Source organism: Peromyscus californicus, unplaced genomic scaffold (genome assembly GCF_007827085.1).
Source record: "Peromyscus californicus insignis strain IS unplaced genomic scaffold, ASM782708v3 Scaffold_2__1_contigs__length_46816999, whole genome shotgun sequence".
NCBI lineage: Eukaryota > Metazoa > Chordata > Mammalia > Rodentia > Cricetidae > Peromyscus > Peromyscus californicus.
The window spans coordinates 27152013-27177651 of NW_026294540.1; the positions used below are offsets into that span (position 1 = coordinate 27152013).

General features: G+C 51.1%; 1 protein-coding gene and 1 pseudogene across 2 annotated transcripts in view; one reads left to right on the plus strand and one right to left on the minus strand.

Annotated features, from left to right (window-relative positions):
* Positions 1-25639, minus strand: part of Col26a1 (collagen type XXVI alpha 1 chain) — a 146979-nt gene that overhangs the window by 21392 nt on the left and 99948 nt on the right. For both annotated transcript variants that reach the window (XM_052754030.1, XM_052754032.1), the window contains exon 4: positions 3763-3824. In XM_052754030.1, coding sequence (XP_052609990.1) covers positions 3763-3824 — 62 coding nt within the window. The remainder of the gene's footprint in view (positions 1-3762; positions 3825-25639) is intronic.
* LOC128120713 (60S ribosomal protein L27-like) lies at positions 21328-25620 on the plus strand (annotated as a pseudogene).

The window sequence follows — 25639 nt, forward strand, 5'->3', positions numbered from 1 at the left end:
CAGCCCAGTGCTGACCCGTGGGATGCGATGAGTTTGTTGGGGGCACTCTGTCTCACCTTTGCTTTTTTCTACATTATTGCTATGGTGTGGGGATGGGATGCCTTGAGCTGCGGCAGCCACTTTGTAACCTGAGGCATCCCGCGGGAGCTCAGAAACGGATTCACTGGGGAGGCGGAGGGGGAGAGTCAATGGCCGTCCTGGGTTCTTTAGTCACTGAACAAATCCCCAGACCATCAACTCCTGGACTTCCGTTTGAACAGACATACTCAGGGTATAAGTTGGCTCACTCCTGGTGACTAGGGTTGTCCCTTCCAACTTCATGCACCACACAGTCTCCAGGATTCTGCATAACTGTGGCTCTTAGGCAGACTGCTTCAATTGCCCCCCCCCCCTTTGCCTTTATAGTACCAGGGACTGAACCCCAGGCCAGGAGACACATGGGCACTGAACAGGCAGCCTGAAAACGACATTGGAGGTGAACCAGGAGTCCTCAGCCCCTACCTGAGCACTCAGGTGCCTGTTTGAAGCAACCTGGGCCGAGGAGCTGGGCTCTGCCCCAGGATGGGCCCCATGCTCCCCAGCTTCAAGCTGCCTCCCTGGATCCCGCGGCCCAAGCTTCTGGATGCTCCACCCCATCTTGTAGCTGGCCCTTTCATGATGCGCTGAGATCCCTCTGCCAGCCCGAAGGACAGAGGGGGGCCCGCCTCCAGCGGCTGCCGCTTGCACTGTTGAGACCCTATGGGCAGGGGCTGTCAGGAGTGGGGAGACAGGAGAGGAATTGCTCCCAGCCAGAGGGCATGCATGAGAGCCAGGTACGAGGGAGGCCGCTGGCCCCCAAAAGCTGTGACTTTTAACACCCAGAATACTGAACCAGAGCCAAGCCAAGCCGTCAGTTTTTCCTCTGTGCCAAACCCTACCACGGCTTTGGAAAATGCCCATCAGCCGACTCTCCTCCCCTGCTCTGAAACCTCGGGGGTAGAAGTTTGTCCCAGCCTCATCCCCAGCCTCCTATCCATCCTTTCCAAGGTTGCCCTGGCCCTGGCTGGGGAAGCCTTCCATCCCTCACCTTCCCCCCACCTCCAGAGATCTTGACTCCAGAGGGAACAGAGGCTGGCCTGGGCTGGGAGACCCTGCCTGCTCACACAGGGGTTTGATCTCAGAAAGCTGTGCATGTCCTGGAGCCTTGAATATCCTAGGTTCTGCATAATACCACCCACAGCCTGCCCTTAACTTTTTTTTGTTATGTGAGTGTGTGTGTGTGTGTGTGTGTGTGTGTGTACAAGGTGTGTACACAGTGGTGTACCTGTGGTCAGATGCTGTGGGATGGTCTGTATGTCAAATGTGTTGCTGATTGGTCAATGAATAAATCACTGATTGGTCAGTGGCCAGGCAGGAAGTAAGGCGGGACTAACAGAGAGGAGAATTGAGAGAACAGGAAGCTGGGTGAGGGAGACACTGCCAGCCGCCATCAGGACAAGCCGCATGTGAAGATGCCGGTAAGCCACGAGCCACGTGGCAAGGTATAGATTAATGGAAATGGATTAATTTAAGCTGTAAGAACAGTTAGCAAGAAGCCTGCCACGGCCATACAGTTTGTAACCAATATAAGTCTCTGTGTTTACTTGGTTGGGTCTGAGCGGCTGTGGGACTGGCGGGTGAGAGAGATTTGTCCTGACTGTGGGCCAGGCAGGAAAACTCTAGCAACAGTCAGAGGACAACTTGCAAGAGTTGGTTCTTTTCCTTTACCATGTGGATGCTGGGAATTGAACTCAGGTCATCAGGCTTGGCAGCAAGCACCCTTACCCACTGAACCAACTCACTGGCTCTTCTTCTTCTTCTTCTTCTTCTTCTTCTTCTTCTTCTTCTTCTTCTTCTTCTTCTTCTTCTTCTTCTTCTCCTCCTCCTCCTCTTCCTCCTCCTCCTCCTCCTCCTCCTCCTCTTCCTCCAATTCCTCCTCCTCTCTCCCTCTCTTTCTCTCCTCCTTTTTTTTTTTTTTAAGACAGCGTCTTGCTATGTAGCTCAGGCTAGCCTCAGACTCACAATCCTCCTGCCTCAGCCTTCTGGGTGCTGGGATGACTGGGCTAGGGTCAGGAGAGTCTTCCATACTCTTTGTTTCCCGAGTGTGCTCAACACTCCTATTTGTGTGCGCACATGTATGTGGGTGCATGTGGGGGTACACATGCATGTGTGTACACATTTGTGTGGAGGTCAGAGGATGATCTCAGATGGTCCTCAGGCCCTGCCCACCTTGCTTTTTGAGACAGAGTCTCTCGTTGGGCCCTGGGGCTCACCAAGTAAGCTGGGTCAGCTGGCCAGCCAGCCCCCAGGAGCCTCCTGCCTCCACCTCCCAGCACTGGGGGTCGAAAGTGTACACCATGCCTAACTTTTTCACCTGGGTGCTGGGAATTGAACCCGGGTCCTCATGCTCGCAAAGGCACGTGTTTTACTGACTGCGCCGTCTCCCAGGTCCACAGTCTGTGAATTTGACTCCTTGACAAATTATACAAATGGAAACTTGGGGCTGGCTCCAGGCACCCATGCTTTCTGCTCTCTCCTGGCTAGTCCTCCCTCTCCAGCTCCCTGGAGAGAGTTCTCTCTCTCTCTCTCTCTCTCTCTCTCTCTCTCTCTCTCTCTCTCTCTCGAGCTCAGGTGAGTCCCGCCTAACCCTGCTGGCTCTGTCTAGACAGCCAGGCCACTACAGAAGTTCCTATGCCTTCAAAAGGCTCTGTGGCCTCAGCAGGGCACACGCCCCCCCCCCCCCCCCCCCCCCCCCGGCCGCCCGCCTTGCTCATCACCCAGCCCTCTGGGCGTGGTGGGAACAGAGCATGGCCCTACCACGGGCATGCCATAGGCACCTTTGATCTTGCCCCCTGCTTTCTGGCCAGAGAGGCAATGAATGTATTGCAGGATGAAAGCAGGACAGCCATGCAAGAGCAGGATTGACTCCGAAGAAACCTCACCCAGTGGGGAACCAGAGCAGTGGCTGGGCTTGTAAGCTCCGGGTCGGCGGACCTGAGCGTTTGTTCCACAGCGCCCCCAAGCGGAACCATAAGGCAGACTCCTATCGCCTGGAAAGGGCAGTGTGCTCCCGGCTCCCGGCTGTGTGAACTGTCACCCATGCTGGGGTGGGCTGGGGTGATGCAGCTGTCTCTGAGCCATTTCTCTTCCCATAAAGTGACCCTTCACCCATGTTTCTGTGAGTAACCCCAACCAAACTCAGTGGGTCATCCCGGTGGACTTTGCTGGTAATCGGTCTGGGCTCCATTTCTAGGGTGAGTAGACACGCGCGCTGTGTTTCCCCAGGAAAGGTCTTGTTACACAACACACTCCCTAGAGGGACCACAGTGTGGAAGCCCGAGGCCTGTGCAGGGACCCAGACACGTGTGTCTGATGCACAGGGTTGCCTGTCCCCGGGACACCCGCTGAGGACTTGCCCCTCGGGCTGACAGTCCGTCCCCCATGGCTTTCCCCATCAATTCCCCTGTGCCAGTCCCAAGCAGGTCCTCTCAGCTGGGAAGAGCAGTGGGAACTGGGGACAGTACCTCGGGAGGGACATCGACTCCCCGAGACCTTATTCTCTTCCTGTCTTAGGAGGCTGCTCCAACTGAGGCCACCCAGAGCCGCCAGGCCTCTGCCGTTCTCAACGCCTGAGGCCAGTCTGCTCAGGCTAGCCGGGTTCCTTGGGAAGGGCCTTCCTCTAGTCACATCCAGCACATCCCTCCAACCCCCACTCACTGTCAGCTCCCCAGGCCACCATCTCACCTTGGCCTCCAGCGTGGTCAGGCGCTCACTCATGTCGCTAAGTCGGGTACAATTCATACATTCTGGAAAAAAAAAAAGGGAGAGAGAGAGAGAAAGAAAGGAGAATCAAAATGAGGTATAGTATAGAACCCCCAGGAAAGGGAAGCCTGGCAACGAGGGTAGCCTCTAGTTACAGCCGGGTGAGAAGTTTCTAATGATTTTGCCTGGAAAACTTCTATCCATCCGTCAGAGCCTTATCCTTGAGGCCCGCCCTCTACTTACATCTTGCTGTGCGTGAGTCAGGCTGGGTAGGGACAGTCAAGGAGGGCATGCTGAAGACTATGGTGTCTAATGGGAGGTCTAATGGTGGTTGATACGTGTTGAGACCCACACAGGCGTAAATGCAGGAACACTCTCTCTCTCTCCCTCTCCCTCTCTCTCTCTCTCTCTCTCTCTCTCTCTCTCTCTCTCTCTCTCTCTCTCTCTCTCACACACACACACACACACACACACACACACACAGCCACCAGTCACGAAGCTCCCCTAGGCCCTCACTACTTCTGGACTTTAATTGTCTGTTTACGTCTGTCTCCCTAGACCAAAGCTCTTTAATGTGGAAATAGACAGTTCAAAGCTGCTCTGGAGAGCTTTGATTGCCTGAGACCTCAAGGCTCATCTCTCAGTCGCTCCCTTTTATTCAACCAGTTCAAAGCCCAGATTTGTAGGAACCTCCTTCTGGAGAAACACATGGCGGGAGACTCGGGGGGGGGGGGGGGGGGGCTTTGCCGGTTGACTCAAGAGCTGCGCCCACGTGGGTGACAGGGCCTTGGCCACAGGCCGCTGAGAGGCTGAAACCCTGAGCGAGTGGCCTTGCTGGGTCGCTGCCCCCTCCGGAGGGGTGTGGGCAGTCCTGGTGTAAGGCTCTGGTTCTCTGAGTCTGCGCAAGCTAAGCCAGGCACCTGCCTGGTGTCCCACTCGCATAAACAGCGTGTTGTGGTGCACACTTATAATCCCAACCCTCCAGAGGTGGAGGCAGGAGGATCAAAAGTTCAAGGCCAACCTGGGATACATAAGCCTCTATCTCAAAAAAAGTAAAGGCTGGGGAAGTGGCTCGGTGGGGACGGCACCCACTGTGCAAGCATGAGGATCTGAGTTCAAATCCCCGGAACTCTTGTGGGGAGCACAGACAGGAGGATGGCTGGGGCTTTGCTGGCTGCCAGCTCAGGCAGGAAAACAGGGAACTCCAGGTTCAGTGAGGGACCCGCTCTCAAGAGAGTAGACATTTGCTGTCTTCTGTCCTTCTGGCCTCTGTCACGCACATACACATGCACCGAAATAATAAAACAAAACAAAAATAGCAGACTAAGATGCAAAAAGAAAGTGGGTGATAATGAAAAGCAGAGAGGGGATTTGGCCAGTGCACCCCGGGAAGAGGAGCCGACAAAGGGGTCACGTGACCCTAAGTCCATCTCTGGTACCGACACGAGCTCTTGGCTAAAGAGGAAGGGAGGGAGAGCCATGTCTACGTTGTTGCTTGTGGGGACAGGTCAGTTCTCAGAAGTGAGCTTCTTCAGCTCCTGGCTGCAGCCTCCTCTGCATGGGTAACTGTTCGTGTGGACTCGGGGAGGGGCTTTGTCCTGCTCTTTCTGGAATTCAAGGTGACTGTAGGTTTAGGGTTTTTTTTTTTTTTTTAAGATTTATTTTATTTTCCATTATGTGTCTGTGTGTATGACTGTGTGTGTGTGTGTGTGTGTGTGTGTGTGTGTGTGTGTGTGTGTGCATGTGAGTGCAGGTGCCAATGGACGCCAGAAGAGGGCATCGTATCTCCTGGAGACAGAGCTACGGGAGACGATGCATAAGTTCTTGCACCTGAACTCTGTCTTTTACAGGGATGGCAGTGCTCCTAACCACTGAGCCATCTTTCCAGCCACATGACTACAGGTCCGCATGACTGGAGCCTCTGTGGGTTCTGGAGGAGCTTGTAGATGCTGACCGTAGGGTGTCTCTTTGACTCTAATCTGCCCCTTCACTATGGACGGGTGATAAGCTAGATCAGGTAGCACCAAGTTTTAGATGGATACCCCGACTGACTAATGGACCTACGAGCAGGGGTAGCAGCTGACCCAAGTAAAGCATGAATGCAGAGCAAAGACGGGGATACCAGGCTTCCAGGCTGCTTTGACTTAGTTGCCTTATAGGTCCAGGTGAGGAGTCTTTGCCTCTCTGCAAATGAAGTTTGAAGTGTCCATTTGTATTGTTTTGTTTTTGAGATACTGGGGATTGAACTACAGTAAGTGAGCCACACCCCAGCCCCTCACTGGGGGATTCTAGGCAGGTGCTCTCCCACTGAGCCACACCCCAGCCCCTCACTGGGGGATTCTAGGCAGGTGCTCTACTATTGAACTACATTCCTGGCTCCTTATTGTAGGGTGAGGGAGGGCTCTAGGCAGGAAGCTCCTTCCCCAGCTCTCTCTCTCTCATTTTTTTTTCCCGAGACAGGGTTTCTCTATGTAGCTTTGTGCCTTTCCTGGAACTCAGTCTGTAGCCCAGGCTGCCCTCGAACTCATAGAAATCCGCCTACCTCTGCCTCCCCAGTGCTGGAATTAAAGGTGTGTGCCACCACCACCTGGTCCCTGGTCTCTTTTTACTTTGCATTTTGAGACAAGATTTCACTAAATTGCTCAGGCTAGTCTTGAACTCGTTCTATGGCCCAGCTTGATCTACAACTTTGCATCTCTTCACCTCAGGCTCCAGAGTAGCAGGAATGACAGGCAGGTGCCACCTGGCTCAGCTCTAAGTGTCTGTTACAGTAGGATTATGAGAACAGGTGAGTCGGGCTCTGTCCTCCACCCCCACCCCCACTTCCGCCCCCAGGCTCAAGCCGAAAATCCACTTAGCAAGAATGATGGCACCCAGCCCATCTCCTGCTTCCCAGCCCTACTTGACTTATTGGAAGGAATCACACGGCTTGCATGGAGCCCTCCCAGTACCACACACACACACACACACACACACTCACAGAGCAATCCTCCCCCCCCCCCCCTCCCCTGGCCTGTTCCACATCAGTGGTTTATAAACAGGTTTTAGGAACAAGGACTCTCTCTCCCCTCTCCATAAAACCCTGTTACCCCATACATAAAACAGATTAAAGATGGAGCGATAAACACTGAATATTAACACAAGTAGAGGAATGAGGATGTATACAGTATCCCAGGCTGAGGCCAGACAGCACTTTGCAAAGGAAAAGCGAGGGGTGGGGGGGGTGTTTCTGTTTAACTTGGTAGATTGGATGCACATGTTCCCCTAGAGGGGAACCAGAGGTAAAGAAAAAAAAAAAAAAGTACAGCAGAGCGCAAAGGCCGAGGCTATCTCAGCAAATGCCTGCCGCCAGTAACATCTTGTGAGACGGAATGTGGGCAGGCATTCCGCTCATCCTCGACGGGAGCCAGGTCAGTCGTTAGGCCCAGCTGAGGTCCGAGCAGAGAGGGAAGGGTCCTCTCTGGGATGGGACCAGCCGAAGAGCAAAGGGCCACGGACGCTGGAGTTTAGGGAGGCCACTGATGGAACACTGGGTCCCAGGAGACCTGCCTCTTGAGGTGGGCCTGCACGCATGTGTGCGTGAATGTGCGTGCGTGCGTGCGTGCGTGTGTGTGTGTGTGTGTGTGTACAAGTAAACCAGGGTCTGCAGCATGAGCAGGGGCCCTAGAGGATTCCTGACGCATCCCCCCTCTCTCAAAGCCAAGGATTCTTGGGCCATTTAAAGGAAGTCCTTTAAATGGGTGGATAAAAATCTAAAGGAGCCCAGAACCACCTGTCCGTCACTCCAGGCCCTGTCTTGTGCCACACGGTCCTGTTTACCCATTTTTCACTCATCTCCCATGTACCCTCATCCATCCCACACTGAAGTCCCGTGTCCCCCCCCCCCCCCCCCCCCCCCCCCGCATCCTCCACCATCACCTACTCACTCCCTGCCCATACATCATCTGTTCCCTGATCCCCCAAACCTTATCCCCTACCCATCCCCACCCCCATTTACCCCTGCCCATCCCCCTCCTCATCTACCCCCCACTTATGCTTCCTCATTATCCTCTACCTACCCCTTCTCCCCTCTCCACCCACCCCCATCCTCCTCCGTCCTTCACCCATTCCCCAATCCTCTAGCCACGCCCACACCCACCCTCCTTATCCCCCACCATATCTTGAAACTCACGTCCATCCTAACCTCCCAATCATCTCCCTACAGAACCCCTTATAGATCCCGACCCCACCTTGAGCCTCTGCCATATCCCTGAGGCCTTTTGTGGAGTTCGTCAACTCTAAAGGCTCTGAGCAGCAGGATGGTGTGTATGTGCAGCGGCTCTTTGATTTCCAGCAGCCATGACCTCAGGGCAGTTGGGACAACTTTGGACCCTTTTTTTTTTTTTTCTTTGAGACAGGGTTTTATATAGCCCAGGCTGGCCTTGAACTTGTTGTATAGCCAAGGATGACTTGGACCTCCTAATCCTCCTGCCTCCACCTCCTAAGTTCTGGGATCGAAGGCATGCACCACCACACCCTACTTGGCCGTTGCTGCAAAAGTGATTTTCACCTTGAGCCTTGGCACCCCCTGCCCAGACTGGGAGGTCCCCACCCCACCCCAGGGGGCCGCCTTGAAGAGCCAGAAGGCCACAGTGGACCTGGGTTGTGGTAAGTTCCTGCCTTGGTCCTTCCAGGTCTCCGGGCGAACCACACATTCCTGAGGCCTCTAAAGGCGTCTAAGGTCTGTTTCCAGGGTCCGGAGCAACAAATAAGACCCTTGGCAGGGGGCGAGGGCGGCTGAGGGAGGAACCTTAGGGCCTATGGGGACCTGTTTCTGGAAATGTTTTCGGCCCAACCCAGTCTGCTCTGGCTGCGGCTGCTTTGGCAGGTGCGTGGTGGCTTGGCCCTTGCAAGACACAGGGGGGTGAGGCATGTCCCACGCTCCAGCCTCAGAGGGGTGTCTCAGAGACCCAGCCAGCTTGGACACCCCATGCCACCAGCCTGAGCAGGCCTTCCACATCTGGTTGGTTTATGGCTCCCCTGGAATATGTCACCAACAGGCAGTTAAAGCCTGTTTGTTTAACTTGTTCTAATTATTAAGCAGCGTAGGTGGGGGGCTGGTCCTGTCCCCTGGCTCCGGGACCCAGTCAAAGATTTATCTGCCTTGCTCTGGGCCTCAGTGGCCCTCAGTAAGATGCAGGCTTTAATTTAGGGGACTCTGAAGGTTTGAGCACATCCTGATTACGGTCACAAAATACTCAGGGCAGGAGAAGCTGGCACCAAGGACATCCCTGGTACCTAGAACATAACCAGGCGGACAATCTGTTGATCCCTGTGAATCGTAAATGCCCCAGGTGACTGGGGAGATGCTCTCAGTAAAGGACCTGCCTTACAAGCATGAGGACCTGAGTTCGATCCCCAGAGACCACACACAAAAAAAAGATAGGCATGTAGGTGGTGCCCATCTGCGGGGCCTCTGGGCCCAACTGGTCATCTAGCTTATCAAACTTGCTAAGAACTTGAGAAACCTTGTCTCAAAAAATAAGATGGCCGGTTGTGGTGGTCCAGTAGGAGATGGAGAGGTGGAGGCAGGGGGATTGTGAGTTTCCAGGCCAGCCAGGACTAGCAAGGTGGCTCACTGGGTAAAGGTGTCTTGCCTTTCAGTCCCAGTAGCCTGAGTTCAATCCTCAGAACCCAAATAAAGGTGGGAGGGAGGACTGACTCTAGAGAGCTGTCCTCTGACCTCTGCGTGACCTCTGACCTACACACACACACACACACACACACACACACACACACACACACACACACGAGAGGGGGGACACCAGGCATGGTGGCACATACCTGTCATTCCAGGACAGAAGGATTACTGCAAATCTGAAGTTAGCCTGGGCTACAAGTGGGCTTTGGGCCAGCCTGGGCTACATACTGAGACCGTGGGCCTGAGCCCTCTCTTGCTCACTGCAGGATGATATTCGTTCCCTCATCTGTAAAAGGGCTCCACACTGGATCCGCTCCAGGGCCTTGGGCAGGTTCCTGTGGTCCTTCTTCATCCGTAGCTTCTCACTAACAGACTCCGCCCACAGCAGGGTCCTTTGGCTATTTGCATGTGTCCAGCTCTGCGGCTGCTGCTGGTGGCTCTACTCTCAGAAATCAGGCCCCACCTCCTGCGTGAGGCTGCATTCCCGAGGGTGGGCTCTGAGAAGGGCTTTGTCGGTAAGGTAGGAGTTGGCTACTCGGGGGAGTTTAGAGACACGGCAGAATCTCACTAGGAGGCCTTGACCATCGACCCCAATGGGGACTCTAAGGGGACAGTGATCTTGTTAGAGGCCCCAGAGTGGACGCCAGTAGGCACAGGCAGTGTGCTGTCAGTGGACCAATGCAACCAAGGGCTACTCCCAGGAGATTCTTAGATCAGGGAGACCCTTGATCTCTTAGGCCCTGTTGGGAGAAGAAAGAAAGGCCACAGGAAAAGACGCTGCCAGGCGAGGGCAGGGGGCAGCAGGGTGTTCCTCCGCCCCAGGAACAAGTGAGCTCAGTGTCCCCAGTGTCCCCCGTGTCCCCCGTATGGCAGGTAGCAGAAGGCAGAGTCAGGCCTGTCTCAGTTCACATCTATCAGGCTTTGTCCACTTTGCCGCACGTGGAGTCAGCTGTGCCCTGCCCAGGAGACCCGACCATTGCCGTCAGCCACACATGGTGGACTGACTTCCTCTTCCTCCTCTTCCTTCCGCCCTCCCCCCTCCTTCCCCTTCCTCCACGGAGTCTCTGAGGACTTCGATTGGTCACACTTGCCAGACAGCCCCCAAGGCTCTCCGGAAAGAGCCCATGTGATGGCAGGCTTACTGTTCCTGCCCACCCCATCGCAACACCCAGTCACCCTAAGGAAGCCACGACGCCTTCGGCTGGACCATGCCCCTCCCACTGGACCACACTCCCCACAGCTGGGCCACATCACCATTCGGGCCACACTTCTCACTGGGACGTGCCCTCTTACAGGGGTCAGGACCCCTACAGCAAATGTCACATCCCCTCCTTCTCGGACTCTCTCTACCTGGGCCACGCCCCCTCCCACTGGGCCACACCCCCTGGCTATGCCACACCCCTCTCATTAGCATAAGCTTCCTCCACACCTGGCCGTATCGCCTTCAGCCTGGCTGGACTCTTTCTTCTAGGATATACTCCCTATATCTTCCCTCACACCTTCCCCCAGTAAACCATAGCCCCTCCAGCTGCCTGCTCCTCATAGCTAGACCACATCCCTTCTCACGGGGACAGGCTCGCTTACAGTTAGGTCACGTTCTCTTTCAAATGAGCTACGCCCCTTCTAATAGGGCATGACCTCTACGGCTGGGCCAAATCTCTTGCCACTGGACCACACTCCTCCTGCTGGGCCACACCCATATACATACATACACACACACACACACACATATATATATCTGGGCCACCCTCCTTTCATCATAGCCAAGCCCCTCCCCTTCAGCCGAGCCACGCCCCATTCAGTGGAGACATGCATCATCCTGCTACTCCACACCCCTCAGTTTTGCCATAGCCCCTCTCTCTGGACCGTACTCATCCATGCATCCAGGCCTCTCTCTCCTTCCCGCCCAGCTCATGCCTAGTCTCCCAGTCTTGGCTCCAGACAGTCCCGTTTTCTGCCTCTTTCCTTGGCTCACAGTCCATCTTCGTTCTTGGAAACGGCACTTCTGTCCCAACTAGAAAGACGCCGTGGACAAGAGGGGAGCGGCACAGCTCTGCGGAGTTGGAGTTGGCTTCATCCATTAGCAACGCGCCGCGGAGAGGAAGCTGCAGGGCGAACGCTAGGGGGCGCTGCGCGCACACGGTCCGCGCGGCGTCGGGGGAAGGGTGTGAAGGGAGAAGGTGCCCATTGGATGCCCTAGCCGGAGTGGGAATCCTCACTTTAATAAAGGAGCGCTCAGTGGCTCCCAGGAAACTCAGCAAGGGCTCTGCCACAGTAAGATTCCTACCTGGGGAAACCCAGCAGCCCCCGCAAAAAAGCCGACCTAGAGGGGTCACGACTTTGGGCACGGCGGGATCTTCCCATAGAGAAGCCCCGAGTTCTAAAAGGGCAAGCTTGCCATGCCCATCGAGCGCTGGGCACATCAATATGGCCTCTACGTTAGGAGAGAAGAACCATTAGCTAACCGAGGACCAAGAACGCAAATTCAGAACAGACCGTGAGAAAGCAGAAGAAAATAAAAAAACAAATCTTCCAAAACCCCAAAGCAAAAATCACAATGTTATTCGGTTTATTCGGTATCCTTAGAGAAAAATGAGAGTATACTCTATCCTTGTTGTGATTATTTTTTACACTTATTTACTTTGTGTGTGCATATGGGTGTGTGGGCACGTGTGCCGCATGCGTGTGGAGGTCGTGCAAAGGATAACTCTCGGGAGTTGGTTCTCTCTTTCCACCATGTAAGTCCCAGGGATTGGACTCAGGTCCTCGGACTTAACGGCAAGTGCCTTTACCCACTGAGCCAACTCACAGGCCCTGGTGGCGGGTAGTGCTAACGGTCAACTTGGCAGAGCCTATAATCACCTGGGAGATGGACACCTGCAGATGCCTGTGGGGTTACCATGGTGAAGGTAACTGATGTAGGGGGACCCACAATTGACTGTGGATGAGACTGTTCCCCGGGCAGAGTCCAGGGTTCTGACAGTGAACAGAGCTCTGAGGATTCATGGCTGTTTCCTGACAGCTGGGGAGATGTGAACAGCTTCAAGTTCCTGCTCGTTTGACTTCTCTCCCATGACGGTTGTACCTTCAACTGTGAGCCAGAAAACGAAAAAACAACAAAACACTCTTGCTTTGGTCAGGGTGTTTTTTTTTTTTTTTTTTTTTTTTTTTGGTTTTTCGAGACAGGGTTTCTCTGTGTAGCTTTGCGCCTTTCCGGGGACTCACTTGGTAGCCCAGGCTGGCCTCGAACTCACAGAGATCCGCCTGGCTCTGCCTCCCGAGTGCTGGGATTAAAGGCGTGCGCCACCACCGCCCGGCTTTTTTTTTTTTTTTTTTTTTTTAAATCACAGCAGAGAGACCAAAAAAATGCACATTCAGAAATAAAATTTTTAAAAATCAGATAGAAAAGTCAGTGAAGGATTAAGATATAGGGATGTTTTTAAAAGATTAGAAGGGGGAAAAGAGCGGAAATTGAAGAGAAAGAAAAAAGGAAATTGGAATAGTAACGTTGGAGGTCCAAGGTTCAAGAGAAAGGAACCAGACAAATGGGAGGGAAGGGAACTAGCCAAGAAGTTATCGGAAAAGTTTCCCTAAAATGGAAATGTTTTTACGCGTTTGTAGGTTGAGGACCGTTGAGACGGCTCAGCAGGTAACGTGCCTGCAGCCAAGCCTGAAACGTGAGTTCGATCCCTGGCACCCACATGGTGGAAGGAGAGAACCGATTCCTGCAGGTTGTCCTCTGACCTCCGCAGGCATGCCTTCCCCCATTAATATAACTTTAAAAAAACATATGAGGGGCTGAAGAGATCATTTAGTAGTGCAGAGAAATAGCTGCTCTTCCATAAGACCGAAGTTCAGTTCCCTGCAATGGTATTGAGTGGTGTACAAACTCTTGTGACTCCAGCTCCAGGGAATCAGGTGCTCTGTTCTGTCTAGTCTAGACAGCTACACACACACACACACACACACACACACACACACACACACACACACACACACCACAGAGAAAGAAATAAAAACAAATCCTTAAAAAAGGCATACAATTGCAAAATTTCAGTCTCTCTGAGTTAAGGAAAACACTAAATGATTCCAACGATAAAACGAGGCCGATGGGAAATGTCAGAAAGTCAGGTTAGTGTTGGAATCCTGAATAGTAACAAGCAGATGGAAGGGGAAGGTGGCGCCACCAGCATTCTTTTGAGAAAGATGGTTTTTCTGGCCAAGATTCTATACCCAGCAACTGTCACTCAAGATTTGAGACTAGAATAAAGGCCTTAGTTTCGGACACGCAAAGTCTTGAAGCACATATTTATACTCCACACGCCTCCTCTCAGAAAGATGGTGAAGGATGAACACCGCCCGAAGAAAAGAATTAACAAGAGAGAAGAGCACAAAACGTGAATGTGCAAGACTGGGGCGGTCAACTTGGCTTTGAACCGCTGAGCCAAGGATGACCTCTTACTCCGAATGCTCCTGGGTGTGGAGTTAGAGGTGTGTGCCCCCAGGTGCGGTTTATGCAGTGCTGGGGATGACACCCAGGCTTCAAGCATGCTAGGGAGGTGCCTGACCAATGGGGCTCCATCCCCAGCTCCCACTTCCTGTTTTAAAAAGTTCTAAGCCTTAGCTGGGTGGTGGTAGTGCACACCTTTAATCCCAGCACTCGGGAGCCAGAGGCAGATGGATCTCTGGGAGTTTGAGGCCAGCCTGGTGAGATCCAGGACAGGCACCAAAACTACACAGAGAAACCCTGCCTTACAAACAAAAAATTTGAAGCCTTGAAGAACTGACTTTTTCCCGTATATGATATATTTGAAAAAGTTATTTTTGGTGTTGGCATTTAAACTCAGAGCCTTGTTCAGGCTTTGTATACTTCATATGCACACTCCCACTAAACTACATACCAGCCAAAGACAGTTACTCTTTTTTGTTTTTTGAGACAGGGTTTCTTTGTATAGCCTTTGCTATCCTGGAACTAGTTATGTAGACTAGGCTAGCCTTGAGCTCTCAGAGACCTGACTGCCTCTGCCTCCCGAGTGCTAGGATTAAAGGTGTGTGCCACCACCGCATGGCTCAGTTGCATTTTTTTTTAAATGGGGGGGAAATCAACACTACAGGAAAAGATGCACAAAATTGGATCTGTATTCTGTTTATAATTATATGAAAGATGGATAGCCAGGGATGGAAGACGATGTGGAAAAACAAAAATAGTTGCATTGAAGTGGGCAAGTTTTCCCCTGGTTTTTATAGAACTTCTGGGTGATGTCACATCTTGGCTGAGTTCGCTGATGTAAAAATAGGGTCGGCCATCTCTGCCTCTCTAGAGTTGTTGTGTGGAGTGGGAAGGAGTCAAGGTAGAAAGGGGTATCTATCCTTCCCATTTCCTTCTCTCTCTCTCTCTCTCTCTCTCTCTCTCTCTCTCTCTCTCTCTCTCTCTCTCTCTCTCTCTCCTTTTTTAAAAGTTATGTGTATACATGTGGGTCTGTCTGTGGGTTTATCGTAAGAGCACAGGTTCCTGCAGAGGCCAGAAAGAGGGTAGGGGATTCCTCTGGGACTGGAGTTATCAGCAGTTATGGACCAGCTAATGTAGGTGCTTGGAACTGAACTCAGGTCCCCGTAAGAGCAGTGTGCTGGCTGGTTTCTTCATCAACATCTCACCAGTCCATGGTGCAACCACTGCTAAAGAACTTCCTGTCTGGACTGGAGAGATGGCTCAGAGGTTAAGAGCACTGGCTGTTCTTCCAGAGGTCCTGAGTTCAATTCCCAGCAACTACAAAATGGCTCACAACCCTCTACAATGAGATCTGGTGCCCTCTTCTGGCACTCAGGCATACATGGAGGCAGAACACTGTATACATAATAAATAAATAAATCTTTAAAAAAAAAAAAAAGAACTTCCTGTCCATTTCTAGTAAGTCTAACTATAAGCTAACTTGACCAGGGAGGGGGGGAGGCTAGAGAGATGGCTCAGAGGTTAAGAGCACTGGCTGCTCTTCGAGAGGTCCTGAGTTCAATTCCCAGCACCCACATGGTGGCTCACAACCATCTGTAATGAGATCGGGTGCCTGCAGGGATACAAGCAGACAGAACACTGTATACATAATAAATAAATCTAAAAAAAAAAACCTAACTTGATTAACATGCCCAACAACAAAATGAACATAACATCTACCAAGAGGCATGCATGAGAACGTGTGTAGCAGCCTTGCTCATAGTAGCCCAAGTTACAAATAACCCTGGTTTCCGGACTGAGAGAAACGGCCCAGAGGGTGAAATGCCTGCCTCCGAAGCACGAGGACTTGAGTTTGCACCCCCAGAACCCACAGAAATCTGGATGTGCACACATCATCTGCAATCCCAGCTCTCCTATGGTGAGATTAGAGACAGAAGAATCCACAAAACTTCTCAGGCTAACTAGTGTGGCACAGAGAGAGCATAGACAGGAAAGGACCTGCCTCAAACAAGGTGGAAAGGAAGAACCCATCCGGAGAATGCCCTTTGACCTCCACCATGTGCTCCATGGCATACATGTACTCACAGAGTGAGAGAGCAAGCAGGAGAGACAGAGACAAGGAGAAAGAAAGAAAGAAAGAAAGAAAGAAAGAAAGAAAGAAAGAAAGAAAGAAAGAAAAAGAAAGAAAGAAAGAAAGAAAAAGGAAGGAAGGAAGGAAGGAAGGAAGGAAGGAAGGAAGGAAGGAAGGAAAGAAGAAGATTGATTCCCAAATCAGAAGCCCATCATGATGGTGCAGGCCTTAATCTCAGAGACTCAGGGGCCTAATGTAGGAGGATGGCCAGTGAGGGGCTGGGGGTGTGGCTCAGTGGTAGAGCCCCTGCCTAGAATCCCCCAGTGAGGGGCTGGGGTGTGGCTCAGTGGTAGAGCACCTGCCTAGAATCCCCCAGTGAGGGGCTGGGGTGTGGCTCACTGGTAGAGCCCCTGCCTAGAATCCCCCAGTGAGGGGCTGGGATGTGGCTCAGTGGTAGAACACCTGCCTAGAATCCCCCAGTGAGGGGCTGGGGTGTGGCTCAGTGGTAGAACACCTGCCTAGAATCCCCCAGTGAGGGGCTGGGGTGTGGCTCAGTGGTAGAGCCCCTGCCTAGAATCCCCCAGTGAGGGGCTGGGGTGTGGCTCAGTGGTAGAGCCCCTGCCTAGAATCCCCCAGTGAGGGGCTGGGATGTGGCTCAGTGGTAGAGCACCTGCCAAAATGCCCCAGTGAGGGGATGGGGTGTGGCTCAGTGGTAGAGCACCTGCCCAGAATCGCCCAGTGAGGGGCTGGGGTATGGCTCAGTGGTAGAGCACCTGCCCAGAATCGCCCAGTGAGGGGCTGGGGTATGGCTCAGTGGTAGAGCATCTGCCTAGAATCCCCCAGTGAGGGGCTGGGGTGTGGCTCAGTGGTAGAGCATCTGCCTAGAATCCCCCAGTGAGGGGCTGAGGACATGGTTCATCAGTAGAACACTTTCTTAGTTATATAGGAGGCCCTGGATTCAATTCTTCATCATTCAAATAATAATCATAATAATAATAAAAATAATAACAACAACAAACACTCCTAATTATAAACACAAGTAAGAGGAAGCAAAGTATAAAAGGCTAGCACCATGGACAAGTTATTATGCGCAAAGCTGAGCAGGAGTGGGTAGAGACCAGGCTCTCTGCCTCGCTTACAAGCTTTCCAGTCAGGTCTGCCCTCCCTCACCCCACCCAGGAGACCCTCAGCTGACCAAAATGGCAGCTTGCTTCTCTGTGGCTGTCTGTCTGTCCCAGGGCATCCTGGTAGCTTTCTGCTGGCATTTCCTCCTGTGCATAGGAAGTGCCTCCACGCACAGGAAGTGCCTCCACGCACAGCTGCTCTGTCCCCCCAACAGCTGTTCTCCATTTCCTGAGGGCCTCAGGTTGCAGGCGTGCAGGGATTAAAGGCAGAGATAAAGATCTTTGATAAAGATGGTTGGAGTTCCTACATCCTGGCTTATGTCGAGAGAGAGAGAGAGAGAGAGAGAGAGAGAGAGAGAGAGAGAGAGAGAGAATGGGAAGGGAGGGAACACGCACTCCCAGTTGCCTGGGTGGGCCCAGAGGCCAGCTACCTGGAGAGGACAGAGGGTAGAGTGAAGGAACGTCCCTGGACCTCTTGTCTCCTCTTCCCCAGTACTGGGATTATATGCATGCACCAACATGTTCGGCTTCTTCCCCACCCCACCCCCCTCCACATGGGTTCTGGAGAATTTGAACTCAGATCCTCAAGCTTGCAAAGCAAGAACTTTCCCCACTGAGCCATTCCCACAGCCTTACATCAGGTTTTTAGCGCACAACTTACTGATGAGTGAAGATTGCCTTTTTTTTTTTTTTTCTGGAGCTGAGGACCGAACCCAGGGCCTTGTGTTTGCTAGGCAAGCGCTCTACCACTGAGCTAAATCCCCAACCCTACCTTTTGCCTTTAAAGGACTTTCCCAGGGCTGTGTGTAGGGTGACACTGGATGACGCAGGCATTTCCCACAGAGGAGCAAGCTCCTCGGTTCTCTTAGCTCTATGGCTATGGTCAGTGATGATCACAGTGTTCCTGTCCCCTCACCTCACCCTGTGGGACAGACAGCCGCAGGGAACTGGTGACACCGCCCAGTTTCGAAAGACCAATGACAGTTCGGTCTGGCATCATCTGGCTTCAGTTCCCAGAGCCTCAAATTAGGCAGGGGAAATTAAGGATATACTTCAGATGTCCAAAGAAAACAGGGGTGAGAGCCAGAAAATGGATCATAAAAGAATCTGGATGACTCAGCCCCAGCTGCAGAGGGCAGGCTCGATCCCTGCTTATGGGAAGGAGCAAAGGGCGGCTTTCTTCCTTCACAGCCAAAGGAGACCGAAGGTCCCCTGGATCAGTACCTTCCCTCAGTGAGGTCCTGGTTCAGCCTATTTCCCAAACAGAGCAAGAGATGCTGGCTTCTGTTCCTGGTTGATAGGAAGTGAGCTGAACTTTTTTTTTTTTTTTTTTTTTTTGGTTTTTCGAGACAGGGTTTCTCTGTGTAGCTTTGCGCCTTTTCCTGGAACTCACTTGGTAGCCCAGGCTGGCCTCGAACTCACAGAGATCCGCCTGGCTCTGCCTCCCGAGTGCTGGGATTAAAGGCGTGCGCCACCACCGCCCGGCATGAGCTGAACTTTTATTTCCAATTGTCCTGTTTCTTCTCCTCATAGGGAAGTACAGGGGAGCGTGACTTGAATTTTTAAATTATTATTGTGTGTGTGTGTGTGTGTGTGCCAGGCACAGGTGTGGGGGTGAGAGGACAACTCTGGAGAGTCATTCCTCTCCTGACACTTTTCCCTGGGTTCTAGGCATCAAAATCAGTTCACCATGCTGGCACAGCAAAGAGCCTTTACTTGCCGAACCATCTCGGTGGCCCATGTCTGGGGTCCTGAATGAACTGCTGCCCCATTTGGACTAAGTCAATCTGTTTCCAAAGTCCACCTGAGAAGGGGCTGGACCACCCTCGGGGGTGGGTTTTTAATTTCATTTCTGTTGCTGTGATCGACCATCTTGACCAAAAAGCAACTTAGGGGAGAAAGGGAGTTTATTTGGCTTACATGCCGAGGTTATAGCCCATAATGGCATGGAAGTTAAAGCAGGAAATTGAAGCGGGTCATATATATCCAAGGTCAAGAACAGAAAGAAATGAACACTCCCTGCTGCTGTCCAGATAGCTTTCTTTAGTTCAAAGCCTAGGGAATGCTGCCCACAGGGGTGTAGCTGGAAGTTTTCCTGTGTCCTGTCCAGTCCCGCAGCCACTTAGACCCAAATAAACACACATAGGCTTATATTAATTACAAATTTATGGCCATGGTCTATGGTTCAAGTTTCTTGCTAGCTAGCTCTTATAACTAAACTCAGCCCATTTCTATTAATCTATATGTTGTCACATGTTCCGTGGCTCTACCTGTGTGCCATTACATGCTGCTTCCTGGACAGCGGGATGGCATCTCCTCTGCCTCTGCCTTTCTTCTTCCTGTCTCTCTCTTGGATTTCCTGCCTGGCTATACCCTGACTCCCCACAGGCTAGAGCAGTTTCTTTATTAACCAGTCATAGCAACACATATTCACAGCGCACAGAAAGACCATCCCACAGCACAGGGGAGTCAGTCTTCCTACATCAATAAACAATCAGACCACCCCTACAGATGCCAACAAGACAGTGTGGTTTGGGCAATCCCTCAAATGAGATTCCCTTCTCAGGTGACTCCAGGGTTTGGCAAGTTGACACTTAAAACTAACCAGCACAGTAGTCAAGTACCTGGGAGTCTGAAAAGCAACCCCAGGTGGGTGCACATCTGTAAACCCAGCACTCAGGAGGCGGAAGGATCAGGGTCATCTTTCAGATCATCGTGAGTTTAGGTCAGTCTGGGCTACGTGAGACCCTAGATCCACAAAACCCAAACAAGAGAAACGAAGGAAGAGGTGGGGGAGAAGGGAGGGAGAGCAGAACGTGAGCAACGCCCACCCCACAAGAAGTGAGACCCGGCGAAGATGAGAGGCTCTCTCCTCATCTACCAGCTTACCTGGAAAACCTAAGATCTAGATTTAGCGGAAGATCACAGAACCCTCCAGGATCCCAATAAGCAAGATTCTCTGTCTGAGGTGTGTCTTAGTAAACAAGTCTAGTTCTCAGAGAAATGGGTACATAACCCCTAAAGTCTAAGATCATAACCTTGTTTATTTAATTAAATTCCTCCTTTTGTGATTTTATATGTGTGTGGATTTTTATTTGTGTCTGAATGCATGTTGAGGCCAGAAGTCAACTCCAAGGGTCTTCCTCAATCACTCCTCATCTCACAACTTTTAAATGAAAGACTCATTTTATTTGAGTATATGCATGTGAGAACAGATACCATGGAGGCCAGGCACCAGAGCCCCTGGAGCTGGAGTTACACAGGTGTCCGTGAGGCCCCTGACATGGGTGCTGGGAACCTAACCTGGGTCCTCTACAAGAGCAGTACACACCCTTAACCGCTGAGCCATCTCTCCAGCCCCTCCAGTTTATTTTATTTTGGGGTTTCTCACTGAACATGGAGCTCACTTTTGTTAGTTGTACATGGTGGCACATACCTGTAATATCACCATTCAAGGGGCTGAGGCAGGAGGATTGCCACAAGTTCCAGGGTAGTCTGAGCAACACACAGAGTACTTGGTCAATCAGAGCTTTACAGAGAGATCTTGTATGGACAAAAACATGAAGAGGAAATTCATGGAAATTAAAATTAAAACAGAGACTCTTGTACACCTCATGACCTCATGAAGAAAGTGCAAAGACAAGCTATAGAATGAAGGGACACGTAGGTCACATGTCTGATGAGACCTTAATATTCAGACCCTGTCTTACAGCTCAACAACAAAAAAGTAAGCAGCCCGATTTAAAAAAGAGATTTGCCAGCCGGGCGGTGGTGGCGCACGCCTTTAATCCCAGCACTCGGGAGGCAGAGCCAGGCGGATCTCTGTGAGTTCGAGGCCAGCCTGGTCTCCAAAGCGAGTTCCAGGAAAGGCGCAAAGCTACACAGAGAAACCCTGTCTCGAAAAAAACCAAAAAAAAAAAAAAAAAAAAAAAGAGATTTGCCGGGCGGTGGTGGTGCACGCCTTTAATCCCAGCACTCGGGAGGCGGAGCCAGGCAGATCTCTGTGAGTTCGAGGCCAGCCTGGGCTACCAAGTGAGTTCCAGGACAGGCGCAAAGCTACACAGAGAAACCCTGTCTCGAAAAACCAAAAAAAAAAAAAAAAAAACAGAAACGATTTAGGACAAGATACAGTTATTAAACAATATAGTGGCTTCTCAGGGTGAAAGGTTAGCGGAAGTGCCCTTCTCTCCTTTCTGCTGGGTACTGGTTCCTTGCTGTCGAAATGGGCAAGTTCATGAAACCCGGGAAAGTGGTGCTGGTCCTGGCTGGATGCTACTCCGGACGCCGTCATCATGAAGAACATTGATGATGGCACCTCAGACCGCCCTTACAGCGATGCCCTGGTGGCTGGAATTGACTGCTATCCCCAAAAAATGACAGCTGCCATGGGCAAGAAGAAAATCGCCAAGAGGTCAAAGATCAAGTCCTTTGTGCAAGTTTATAACTACAATCACCTCCTGCCCACGAGGTACCCTGTGGACATCCCCTTGGACAAAACAGTTGTCAACAAGGATGTCTTTAGAGACCCAGCCCTGAAACGCAAGGCCAGGCGGGAGGCCAAGGTCAAGTTTGAGGAAAGATACAAGACAGGGAAGGACAAATTGTTTTCCAGAAGCTTCGCTTTTAGGTATATTTTTGTTCCCATCATTAAATATATATATAATGATTTCCTAAACACACCGGAGTCACTTCAAAGTGATTAGTTTTGCACTGTGTGACTCTAACCTCAGGAAGTCATTCTAAAAACCAAAGTCTATTACATGTCCAGTCTCCGTTAGATAAATGAAATGCATGGGACTAGAAATGTTTCAAATTTTTGGAGTTAATATTTGAGTATGTTTGCATAAACTTTATCAGTTGAGCTTGAAAATCCAAAATGTTCCTTCCTCAGGCTGGATGGACCCCATCCCTTTTTAGGCTCCTCAACCAATGCATTTTCTCAACAGTGTCTGAGAAACACAACCACCTTTTTCCTTTAGCTAGGCAGGAAAAAAGAGCCACCCAAATGGAATCTCTTAGGCTCTGTTTTTGCATGTGTGAGCTCTGCATGCATCAGAGATGACAGAGAAAAGGTACCTTGCAAAAGGAACAGGGTTTGACATGAAGCAACAGTACTTCTGGTTTTAATGATACTGTTTCTGGCTTTAAATATGGCCATTTCTGGTTTAAAGTTGGGCTATTTCCAGTTTCAAGGCTTCCATTTTTGTTCTCAAATAGCGTCCTTTCTCGTTCAAAGTTTTATCACTCAGCTCCAGGCTTACATATCTTGTCAAAGGGACAACCACCAAGCTTCTTAGAGAACTCCTTTCCACAGGAGCTTCACCCAGGACCCCTCCAGGAGGACAGCTTGTCTTTGGAGTCAATTTGCAAAATCTTCATCCCCCAAATTAGCGCGATGAAGCTGTCTAGAGAGGTTAGGGCCCCTCCCCTTTACCGTGTAGAAGCCAATGGCAGGGCTGGAACTGAGCCCAGTCTTCTGTTCCCAGCTAATGCCATCCCCATTGCCTTGGCTTTGTCTGTCAACATGACACAGCGGAGAGTCACCTGACAAGGGAGTCTCAATGGAGGACTTGCCCAGATCAGATTGGGTAGTGTGGATATGCCCGTGGGTGATTGTCTTGACTGTCAATTGACATAGGAGGACCCAGCCCACTGTGGGCAGCTCCATCCCCTGGGCAAGTGGTCCTGAACTATATACGAACACTATCTAAGCACGAGCTTGTGAGCGAGCCAGCAAGCAGCATTCCTCCATGGTTTCAGCTTCTAGTTCCTGCCTGAATGCCTGCCTTGACTTCTGTCAATGCTGGACCGTGACCTCATAGGCTCAGACAAACCCTTTCCTTCCCTAAGAGTGTTTTATCATATCAACAGCAATGAAGCTAGAGCCCCAAACTCTACAGTTCTCCCGGGGCATAGTCCTGCTACCAAGACAAAAACGATGGTCACATCCCTCTCCACCGCGCCTGCCTCACTCCGCTTTTCTCTCCTTTGGGCTCCCAGCTCTGCCTGCCCTCTCATTTCCAATTCATCATCACTCCTAGGTTTCAAAGCAGGAACCAGCATCCCCCAGAGACCAGCACGCTACCCTGCATCTCCCCAGGAAGGTGTTCAGGGCCCGGGCCAACCCAACCTCTGCAATCAGCCGTACCAGGCTAGAACCCAGATTTTAGAACCCTTTACTTGGCTGAGGGACCCCGAGCAACCTAACCCCAGAAAGTGTCCTGAGCTGTAAAATGGGTCTACCCATGAGGTTGTTAGCGGTGGTTTTTGTTTCAGAGTTTTTTGTTTTTTGAGACAGGATCTCATTAACTCAGTGAAAGAAGACACCGATGTTCTCTGTGGTGGTCAGTTCATGACAGGCCTTTGTGTGTATATGTGTGCATTGTGCATGTATTTGTGTAGTGCATGCGTGTGTGTGTGTGTGTGTGTGTGTGTGTGTGTGTGTGTGTGTGTGCATTCTTGCACTTGAACTCACATATGGAGGCCAGAAATCTTTCCTCAGGAGCTGTCTACTTTGTGTTTTGAGATCAGGTTTCTTTCTCCCTGGGTCCTGGGACTGGAAAATTAACTAGGATAGCTGGACCGTAAGCCCCCAGGGATCCGCCTGTCTCTAACCCTCCCTCCCTCCCCAGCACCGGGTTCATAAAGCACACACAACCATAACCACCATTTTAAAGTGTGAGTTCTGAAGACTAAACTCAGGTCCTCAGGCTTGCATGGCAAACACGGACAGCTATTTCCTGTCCCCATAAGTTGTATCATTCAACCTTCCCTAAGATGGACGAAATTCAGAGCCAAACAAAGCTCTGTCCCTGTAGATGGCAGGCTCACAGCTCAGAGACGTCAAAAGGCATTAAAGCTAGGCATGGTGGTACACGCTTGTAATGCCAGTGTTTGGGAGGCTGAGGCAGGAGGATCATGGCTAGCCTTAGCTACATAGTGATACCCTGTCTCAAAACAACAACATCCCCACAAACAAAAGGCCATCTGAGGGCCAAGGGAAGCTGTAATGGGATTTTATCTTAGGATTTTTGTCCAGGGACTGGGGGCAGCATGGAGGCCGAATGGAGGGGGCCTGACCAGCTCAAGTAATGAAAAACCTTCTGAGTCTTGAGCTACAAGGAAAAGTCAGTCTAAGAGGCAGGATGGGATGGGGTAGAGAGCTTCCAGCAGGAAGAACGCAGGCAAAGAAGACAGATGAGAGCTAAAAATCGGACAGGATTAATACAGCATTTGCAATGGGTCGGGCCCTACCTATCGTGTGCCATCTGTCTGTCTGTCTGTCTGTCTGTCTATCTATCTATCTATCTATCTATCTATCTATCATCTATCTATCCATCTATCCATCTATCTTCTATTTTCAATATAGAGATCTAGCTATCATCTGTTCATTATTTATCCATCTACTACATATATATCTTCTGTTTCTGTCTCTCTCTATATCACATCAATATAAAATACATATGTAATAATAATTACCATTTGAATTGTGCTAATATTAATATGATAGTATATCTGTATATTAGTATATTTAAATAGTACATCCGTGCATGAGTACACACACACACACACACATACACACACACACACACACACACACACACATATCACAGTGCAATGGATGAAACCCAGGGCTGGCTGAACACCTACTAGACAAGTGAGCTCCCACTGAGCTAATACCCTAGCCTCTCTAGGCCTATTTTAAACACTTCACGAATATTCACTCAGATAAACTTTACCACATCCACATAAGGAAGTATTACCAATATTCCCATTTTATAGGTGAGAAAACTGATTGTTCACGAAAGGAGTGCAGCATGGCAGAACTGAGGTTTGACTTTGGGTTTCTGCTGTTGTTTTAGACAGTGTCTTACAGTTAGTTCAAACTGACCTTGAACCCCCATGTGATGAAGGGCACCTTACTCTTCGATCTCTCTGCCTTTGGAGTGTGAGGATTACGGATGTGCACCCCCAGATCTAGTTTACGTGGTGCTGGACGGAACCCAGGGCCTCCAGAATGGTAAGCAAGCACTCCATCAACTGAACCACAGCCCCATCACTGAGGCTGGGATTCTGTCTCTAAAGTATTCCGCATGCCTTTCTGCCATGTTCTTATGCCCTTGGCAAACCAGAAACAGCTCTGGGTCATTGGAAGAGAAGATGTGAGCGGGTCCAAGGCTGCTGATTCAGGGACTGGGCCTGCACAGTCCTCTCCAGGTATCATGGATGTCATTACCACAGCCCTCCAGCAGATGGCAGCCACGCACCTCTGGCTGGGGGCGGGGCGGGGGGGGGGGGGTCTTTTCTTGCTTTGCACAAAGACATCTGTGTCCTAACACAGTTGCTGTTTGGCTTGTCGCCAGGCGGCGTGGACCTCCACTGCAAGGTCTCCAGTGGGAGAGTGGGCTGGCTGGCTTTCCGTTTTAGACAGCTCACTCCCGATGGGGTGACGCCGGTACAGCTGAGGCGCTTCAAAAGGGCCCCACAGACAGCACGACAATGGGCGAGCAACTGAGAGAAGGAACCAAGGGCTT